At 38.8% G+C, this 9,762-nt stretch overlaps 1 protein-coding gene across 1 annotated transcript in view; it reads right to left on the reverse strand.

The window, feature by feature from the left end:
- Znf804a (zinc finger protein 804A) overlaps window positions 1-9,762 on the reverse strand; it is a 223,424-nt gene that overhangs the window by 27,100 nt on the left and 186,562 nt on the right. The window contains exon 2 of the mRNA XM_055600554.1: window positions 8,985-9,128. Within this exon, the coding sequence (XP_055456529.1) occupies window positions 8,985-9,128 (144 nt within the window). The remainder of the gene's footprint in view (window positions 1-8,984; window positions 9,129-9,762) is intronic.

Raw genomic sequence — 9,762 nt, forward strand, 5'->3', positions numbered from 1 at the left:
TTATTATTATTATTATTATTATTATTATTATTATTATTATTATTATTAAAATTTATTACAAATTATTCACTTTGTATCCTGGCTGAATCCTCATCCCTCTCCTCCTCTCAGTCCAACACAGCCTCCTTTTTCTCCTCTACATCCCTCCCATAGTCCATTAATAGTCCTATAGTTCTCCTCCCTATTATCTGATCCTAGCCAATCAGGTCTCATCAGAACTGTCTGGATCCTCTTTCTCAGTGGCCTAGTAAGGCAACCTCACCAGAGGGAGCAGACAATGGAGTTCATGCCAGAGACAACCCCTTATCCCCTTACTAGGGTACCCCCATGGAGACTGAGCTGCCCATGGACTAAATTTGAGCAGGTGGACTAGGTCCTCTCCATGTATGGTCCTTGGTTGATTCACCAGTCTCTGCAGGCCCCACTGGGCCCATATTTTTTTGTTCTGTTTTACTCTTATAGAGTTACTGTCCCTGCCAGTTATTTTTATCTCCCCAGAAAAAGGCTCTAAGATAAACATCAATAAATGGGACCTTCTGAAACTCAAAATCTTCTTTAAAGCAAAGAACACTGTCATCAGAACAAAATGACAGCCTACAGACTGAGAAAGGATCTTCACCAACCCTACATCTGACTGAGGACTGATATCCAGAATATGTAAAGAACTTAAGAAGTTTAACACCAACAAGTAATGTAATTTTTTTAAAAAATGGGTCACACAGCTATTCTCAACAGAGGAATATCGAATGGCTGAGAAAAACTTAAAGAAATGTTCAACATCCTTAGTCATCAGAGAGATGCAAATCAAAATGACTCTGAGATTCTACCTTACACCCATCAGAATGGCTAAGATCAAAAACTCAAGTGACAACACATGCTGGAGAGGATGTGGAGAAAGGAAAATCCTCCTCCATTGCTGGTGGGAATGTAAACTTGTACAACCACTTTGGACATTACTCTGGTGCTTTCTCAGAAAATTAGGACTAATGCTATCTCAAGATCCAGCTATATCACTCCGGGGCTTATGCCCTGAAGATTCTCCACCATTCAACAAGGGCATTTGCTCAACTATGTTCATAGCAGATATATTTGTAATAGCTAGAATCTGGAAATAACATAGATGTTCCACAGCCAAGGAATGGATACAGAAATTGTGGTACATTTACACAATGGACTACTACTCAGCAATTTAAAACAAGGAAATCATGAAAAATGCAAGCAAATGGATGAAACTAGAAAATATCATCCTTAGTGATGTAACCAAGAAGCAGAAAGACACACATGGTATATATTCACTTATAAGTGGATATTTGACATATAATATAGGGTAAACATACTAAAATCTATAGTGCTAAAGAAGCTAAACAATTATGGTAATTCTACCAATCCATGAGCATGGGAGATCTTTCCATCTTCTGAGATCTGCTTCAATTCCTTTCTTCAGAGACTTGAAGTTTTTTTCAAACAGGTCTTTCGCTTGCATGGTTAGGGGCACCCCAAGGTACTTTATGTTATTAGTGGCTATTGTGAAGTGTGTTGTTTCCCTGATTTCTTTCTAGGCCCTTTTGCCTTTGGTATACAGGAGGGCTTCTGATTTATTTTTTAGTTGATTTTGTATCCAGCCACTTTGCTAAAGATATTTATCACCTGAAGGAGTTCTCTGATTGAATTTTTGGGGTCACTCATGTATACTATCATATCAACTGTAAATAGTGCAACTTTGACATCTTCCTTTCCAATTTGTATCCCCTTGATCTCCTTTAGTTGTCTTATTGCTTTAGCTAGGACTTCAAGTACTGTGTTGAAGAGATAAGGAGAAAGTGGGTAGCCTTGCTTTGTCACCTTACACCCATCAGAATGGCTAAGATCAAAAACTTAAGTGACAACACATGCTGGAGAGGTTGTGAAGAAAGAGGAACCCTCATCCATTGCTGGTGGGAATATAAACTTGTACAACCCCTTTGGAAATCAGTCTGGTTCTTTCTCAGACAATTAACAATAGCACTTCCTCAAGATCCAGCCATACCACTCCTAGGCATATATCCAAAAGATGCTCAAGTACACAACAAGGATATTTGCTCAACCATGTTTGTAGCAGTTTATTCATAATAGCCAGAATCTGGAAACAATCCAGATGTCCCTCAATAGAGGAATGGATACAGAAATTGTGGTACTTTTTACATAATGGAATACTACTCAGCAATGAAAAACAAGGAAATCATGAAATTTGCAGGCAAATTGTGGGATCTAGAAAAGATCATCCTGAGTGAGGTATCTGAGAAGGAAAAAGACACACAGGGTATATACTTACTTATAAGTGGGTCCTAGACCTATAACATAGGATAAACATACTAAAACCTGTACAATTAAAGAAGATAAACAAGAAAGAGGACCCTGGGTAAGATGATCAACCCTCACTTTGAAAGACAAATGGGTTGGACATTGAATGTAGCAGAAAACAAGTAACAGGACAGGAGCCTACCATGGAGGACCTCTGAAAGTCTCCACCTAGCAGTGTATCAAAGCAGATACTGAGACTCATAATCAAACCTTTGGCAGAGTACAGGGAATTATATGAAAGAGCTCCACAAGGACCAAATATATCTGGGCACAGGGATCTTTTATTGGACTGTATCTCCAACTAAGAACCAAGTATGGATATAACCTAGAACCCCTGCTCAGATGTAGCCCATGGTAGTTCAGTACCCAAGTGGGTACCCTAGTAAGGGGAACAGGGACTATTCCTGGCATGAACTCAATGGCTGGCTCTTTGACCTCCCCCCACACACACACCGGAGGGAGGTGCAGCCTTGCTAGGCCACAGAGGAGGACTTTGCAGCCAGTCCTGAAGATACCTGATAAGCCAGGGTCAGATGAAATGGGAGGATGTCCTCCCCTATCAGTGGACTTGGAAAGGGGTAGGGGGAAGATGAGGGAGGGAGAGTGGGATTGGGAGAGAAATAGGAAACGGGATACAGAGTTAATAGACTGTAACTAATAAATAATAATAAAAAAGCTAAACAACAAAGAGAACCCTAGGGAAGAGGCTGAAACCTCGTTCAGAAGGGCAAACAGGATAGATATCTGAAGTGGGAGAATACAGGGGACAGACAGGAGCCTTCCACATAGGGTCTCTGAAAGGCTCTACTCATCAGGGTATCAAAGCAGATACTGAGGGTAATAGCCAAACCTTGGCCAGAGTGCAGGGAATCTTATGATAGATGAGGAGACTTTCATTTTCTTTAAAAATATCTTAAGCTATTTTTTAATCAACATATATTATAATCATCTTATTTGTTATAAGGGCAAAGAATAATGAAAGGAGGATTATGGGTATATATTGAGAGTGACAGGGTATTGAGGAATATACCGATCCTTAAAAGTATTCTATGATTTTTTTACATCAATCTATTTTTCTAATTTCTAAAAATAATATTTATAATTCTAGTGTAATGTCACATGCCTTTAATCACAGCACTCTGGAGGCAGAGGCTGGTAGACCTCTGTGAGTTCCAGCCCAGCCCAGTATACATAATGAGTTCTAGGACAGCCAAGGCTATATAGATACAATCTGTTTCAAAATAAAAACAAATAAGCAAGCGAACCAAACCAACAAAATAATAGCTCTTGCAGAAATGCAACTCAAAATAATGGTTTGTAATCAATCTGTCATTTTCCTGCCCAAAGTTAAATTTTCTCTCTGTTGACAGAATGCTGTTTGTATGCTACCTGCCAGATGAGATTATGCAACATTTAGTAAGGAAACGTCCTGATTCCTCTAACTTCAGGCTGCAGAGAGACTAGCAAAACTCCACACTCAGACACGTGTTCTCGGAACAGCAGAGAAGTTTGCGTTGGATGTCTGTGAGGAACCTACAATACTAAGACCCAGAAAGAAGCACAAAGCCAGAACACAGACACAAATCCTTTAGGACTCTGAACGCATCAGATAGAAGCTTGTATGCAGTGAACTGATTCAAGCTGGGTCACTGCCAGCTTTGCACTGGCCTGGAGCATACTGTTTTCCATAATGCAGAGCAGGTCTCTTTGGTTAGACTTCTGTAGAAGTACGTGGGAACTAGGTCCCATCAGCCCTGTTGCTTTAAGTACTATCTATACCAACTGTCTCTTGGTCTCAGGTAGCACAGTTACTCACAGGGGGTTGGTTACAATTGAACCCTGATGACTAGTCCTTCCAACAGTCAAAGAACTCATCGTGGTGAGGAGGATTTAGACTCTCTCCCACCAGCTGTAATGTGCCAGCACATCTCTGGTGCTGAGACTCAAGGGCAGAATATTCTAGCATCATTCTTGTAGATTAAAGAAAATTCTTCACAAAAAGTGTCTTACATTTGGACCCTGTAATGTGGAGCAATGCTGATCTTACAGGGAAACAGGGTTAGTAGGTAGAGAACATTGTCTTCGTACTCAGAGCTACTTGGTGAAACGTAACACTGAAAGATCTCAGTGACTGTTATCTCCCTGAGGATGAAACTTCAAGGACAATTTGTCTGGGGAGGTTGGCTGGTGGGAAAAAAAACATCCCCGTTTCATTCAAATTCTTGCAGTGGTCGTGTGCGTTGACTTTTCCCACCAATTTGCCTCCTAAAATATATGGGCTTTCATCTGACCCATTCTTGCAATGGGCTGCAGAAACTCTAGCCCCATGGATTGATAGGCCCTTTGGACCTAGTAGCTGCAGATATGACATCAGACTCTGGGCAGGTCTCTCCGTGGTCTATCTTCCAAGTGCTATCAAGAAATCAATCCTGTACTTCTGACCACAGGCCAATAATTGAGTAAAAAATGCTATAGAACTTTAGCACAGGAAGTAGGCTATAGGGATACACTACTCTTCGTAGGTACTTCCTGAAGTTCATAGTGAATAATATTCAGTTTTGTCTTGGAGTAATGTTGACCTTATATTGTCTTCCAGAATGAACTAGCAATAACTGATGAATGGCACAGTTGTTGAAAATTTGGACTTAGGAAACAATTCTGTATCCAAATAGGGATGTAGTCAAGCTAAAAGAAAATAATCAGGGTGCTTGGAATTTTTGGAGGGTCAGTCACAAAGAAAAATGGGTTTTAAAGAGTAGAATAAAAACAAATATTTCAATGTTGAGATGACTTCACACTCTACCCAGAAAAAGAACATTTGGAAATAATGACCACATCAAAAGGAAAAGACACTGTATCAGCAGCCAACGAGAGAGCAACATGTATAAAATAATTTTCAAAAATAATTAATAGAATGATTTTAAAGAAATTCAGTGGAATGGAAAAATGAATTTTAACAGAGAAACCTCAAGGGATAGATACAATTTTTAAATTATAGAAATTCTAGAGCTGAAAAAACATACTGAATAAAATTTTTAAAATGGTAATTAAAGACATAAAAACATATTAGATTGATCAGAACATGTTCATACCCAGACTATTTGACAGCACATGAAGAGAGAACATGACTAGGAATAAATAAAGATTACAGAGCTTTTGGATGATGTTAAGACTATCTGTGTTACATGAGTTGAAGAATGTTCTAGGAGAGCCAAAGGGACTGCAAGCTTAGATCATAGAATCTCCCCAAATAGCGATTTCCTTCTCAAACCAGGATTCCTCACACTTTAACGTTCTGATAGCTCATTGAACTGATTTCTGCTCTGCATTTTATTTGTGCTTTTGGCAAGTGACCTTTCTTAGTTCTTGAGCAGGCTTAACTATGAGTGAAGATCTATATTTTCAGTATTAGATTTAGATATTTCCAGATAGTAGATGTTTTGTATAGTATCCCTAAGTCAAGTTCTTAGAAGAGAAAGCAAGATTATAAATTTTCCCCCTCCAATCTGTGCTGTCTTCACCCGCTGACAGCACCTGTGGGAGTGACCTTTGCCGAGAGATGGCGGTCACTGTGTAAGGAGACACTGTCGCTGTTGTGTCTTTGTCTTCTGGCAAGGTGACATAGTGGTGATGTGGATTTAAATGCTTTCGGCTATTACATCATTATCTCATCATGACAAATGTTAGCGCTCAGTCCACACTGGTGAGCTGTAACTATGGTGTTTAGCAGCTTTCAGGGATGGATGGTCATCGATCCATCAGAAAACCTTAACAAATTTACCATGGTCGAGTGGGTACTTCTGGTCTTTTTTTACATTTTTTTATTAATTACACTTTATTCACTTTGTATCTCCCCTGTAGTTCCCTCCCTCCTCCCCTCCCAGTTCCTCCCTTCCTCCTCCTTCTCCATGCATGCTCCTCCTCAAATCCACTGATAGGGAAGGTCTTCTTTTCCTTCCTTCTGATCCTAATCTATTAAGTCTCATTAGGAGTGACTGCATTGTCTTCCTCTGTGGCCTGGTAAGACTGCTCCCCTCTCAGGGGGAGGTGATCAAAGAGCAGGTCAATCAGTTCATGTCAGAGACAGTCCCTGTTCCCATTACTATGGAACCCACTTGGACACTGAACTGCCATGGGCTACATCTGTGCAGGGGTTCTAGGTTATCTCCATGCATGGTACTTGGTTGAAGCATCAGTCTCAGGAAAGACCCTTGTTCTCAGATTTTTTTGGTTCTGTTGCTCTCCTTGTGGAGTTCCTGTCTTCTCCAGATCTTACTATTTCCCACTTCTTTCATAAGATTCTCTGCACTCTGCCCAAAGGTTGGCCATAAGTCTCATGATCTGCCTCCATAGTCTGCAGGGCAGAGCCTTTCAGAGGCCCTCTGTGGCAGGTTCCTAGCTTGTTTCTTGTTTTCTTCTTACTCCTAGTTGTCTGAGGAAGCACCGGATTGATTTCCAGAGTGTAGCCCTCAGTTGCCAGCCCAGAGAGGAGCGCACAACCTCTGGGTCTTTAAGGAGTAAGCCATATCCATTTTGATTTCTCTTAGATTATGTGAATAGAACGAGTGTGTGTGTGTGTGTGTGTACACACAGCGGTGTGTGTGTGTCTGTACATGCAGAGGCATGTGTGTGTGCTTTGTGGTTAATATACACAGTTTTAATTGATGTTTGCATCTTTTATTTTTCATTCCTTAAGAAAATTGACTGAAGTTTGAGGACAAGGCAGTTCTCTGAATCCCATGAGGATGTTTTAGTGGGGAGAAGCCTGATGATCCTGACAACCCTACCTCAGGTTTTATTGGTGTTGTTTTGTTTTGTTTTTAATTAAGATCTATAATTTTAAAAAGAATAAATAGTATGCTAAATTCACCGAGAACAGAGAATTTGAAAGTTCCTTTGGCCTATCTAGATAAATTTGCACTTCTAGACAAGCTAATCGTTGAATTTGGCAATTATTGAGAAAGGTGATAAGTAGTGTCAAAATGCATACACATCCATGGATTTAGAATAACGTTATTGTAAAATGAGATTTATAATGTGTTAAAATGTTAGATATCTGGGAATAATCAAAGCACTGTCACATAGGAAAACATGACCATGCATTCTGTTTTATGGACAAATACCAAATAAATAGAACACGAATTAATACTATTGGCTTGCATATCACAATGTTCAAACTAAGCCGTTTATATATTAAGTAGAATCATTTGTATATAAGAAGTGGAATTGTTTTATCAAAACTGTCGTCTTTGCTTGTGCAATCTGAGATCTACTACACTCTAGAGGGAAGACATGAGTCAAGGACATAGTCTTAAGCTAAGCATGCACTTATTATTTGTGTGTGATTGAAGGGTGACTTTTTTCCTACCACAGCTTTTCTGAATATACTTTAGTCAGTATGAAAGACTGGAACATTGACAGTAAAACACAATGCACATCATTGTCTCATAAGCACTTAATGACATAATTTCCCCCTAGTTTTTTTTTTTTTTCTGTTTGTGCTGGATAATTCATCCTATTTTAACCCAATATTAAAGGAAAGTAGGTACAAGTTCATACTTTCAAATATATTCCTTTTGTTTTTACAAGGATTAAATTTAAATGATATCTGTGGGTGATGTTTGACGAATAAAATACATATAAACTGATGCTAGACCTGATATTCCATCATTAGATAAACAGCAAATAAAATTGTCATGGTAAATATCAGGCCCTTTAGAAAATAAAATCAAAGGTAGGCGTGGTGGCATATGCTTTTAATCCCAGCACCCAGGAGGCAGAGGCAGCCTGATTTCTGTGAGTTCAAGGCTACCCTGGTCTACAAAGCACTTTCTAGGACAAGCAGCGCTACTACACAGAGAAACCCTGTCTCAAAAACAAACAATCAAACAAAAACGCAAAGAAAATAAAATAAATGTTAACTTAATTTTTAGTCACTAGTTTAATTGTATCTTTACTAAGCTTATCAAACAATGGGTACTGGATTTATAACTGATACTAGTGTGAGAATACCAGTAAACGAACTAAGTCATGTAAACATTGTGCACACACTTAATTAATAACCTTAAGGCATTTTGTCATGGTATTTTTCAAGTCAGTTTAAATCTGAAATGCTCTGTAAAGAACACAGCAATTAGCCCCATCCACAGTTTTGTCTGCTGTACAGGGCATACGCAGCAATGACAGTTCACTTTATACTAATGTCCTGACCTTGTAGATGTTTTTGCTTATACACGCACACTCTAAAGAAATGTATAAAATTTAAAAACTGACCAATACATTTTCTAGCACATGTAACTCATTGTTAAGCAATGTAAAACCTTATTTATATTCAATATCTGCAGTATTTAATAAATTTTTTGTAATGTATATATTCGAGAACATTTATCAGATCATTTTCTGTAGATTATTGTTTTCAAAACAAACATGGACAATAAGAGACATGAGTTCAGAACTGTTTTCAGTGCTAGGCATTTGTTTCAACCGTTGCTTTTGCTCTTCTAAACTGGACTCATCGTCACAGAAGCACATCTTTAAAACTGCAAATCGGAAACAAAACAAAACATAACGAAAATGGTAACATAGTCTTCACAATCCCGCCTATGACAAAAGCTTACGATGTTATCTTGCCTTCTCTCTCGTACCTGCTTGTGGGCGTGGTCGTAGGAGTTGATGTGGTTGTCGAATTCCTGATGCTTGTGATACTGCTTGTCACAGAGTGCACAGTAGAAGTTTGCCTTCAGGTCCTCCAGAGCCTTGGCGATAGTGTTCTCCTTCTCGGCATAGTCCTGAAACACACAATTACAGGATTCATTCAGTGAGCTCACCCCCGGCCTGTGGCGCCTCTCCATTGTCAATGCAGTCAATTAGCACTGCAGGCAGGACAAAGGACAGGTAAGAAAATACCAGCAAACCAAATTTGAAAAGAAAAAAAAAAGTTAAAAAAAAATCACACTATTCACAGATGAAGCCAATATAAATAATAAAAAAAATAGCAGCAAGCAAGACAGTAAATTATATAGAAAGAAGCATTAACTGAACATGCGCCCACTCTATGCCAACATTAAAAATGAGATTCACATAGCAGCTTCATTCCGCTGTAGATTTCTGATTCTTAGCTAATCCAAAGTCATATTTTGTAAGCATCTGAAATGCGGCCTTTAATAAGATGTCTGTACTGCCACACACACACATATGTATCTGTATATGCAACTGAAGTTATATGTATTCACATAAGTTTATTGTTCATCTAAACTGCACCATTTATCAGTGTAATTGATTCCATGATCAATTTTATTGAAATTAAATAAACTTCAATCTTTGGATAATAAGATACTTTTATGTAAATTGTTTAAGTTCTTCACCTAAAATGAAAGAAGGAAGGAAGGAAGGAAGGAAGGAAGGAAGGAAGGAAGGAAGGAA

The sequence above is a fragment of the Psammomys obesus genome, unplaced genomic scaffold, assembly GCF_907164565.1.
Source record: "Psammomys obesus unplaced genomic scaffold, mPsaObe1.curated_primary_1811, whole genome shotgun sequence".
Taxonomy (NCBI): Eukaryota; Metazoa; Chordata; class Mammalia; order Rodentia; family Muridae; genus Psammomys; species Psammomys obesus.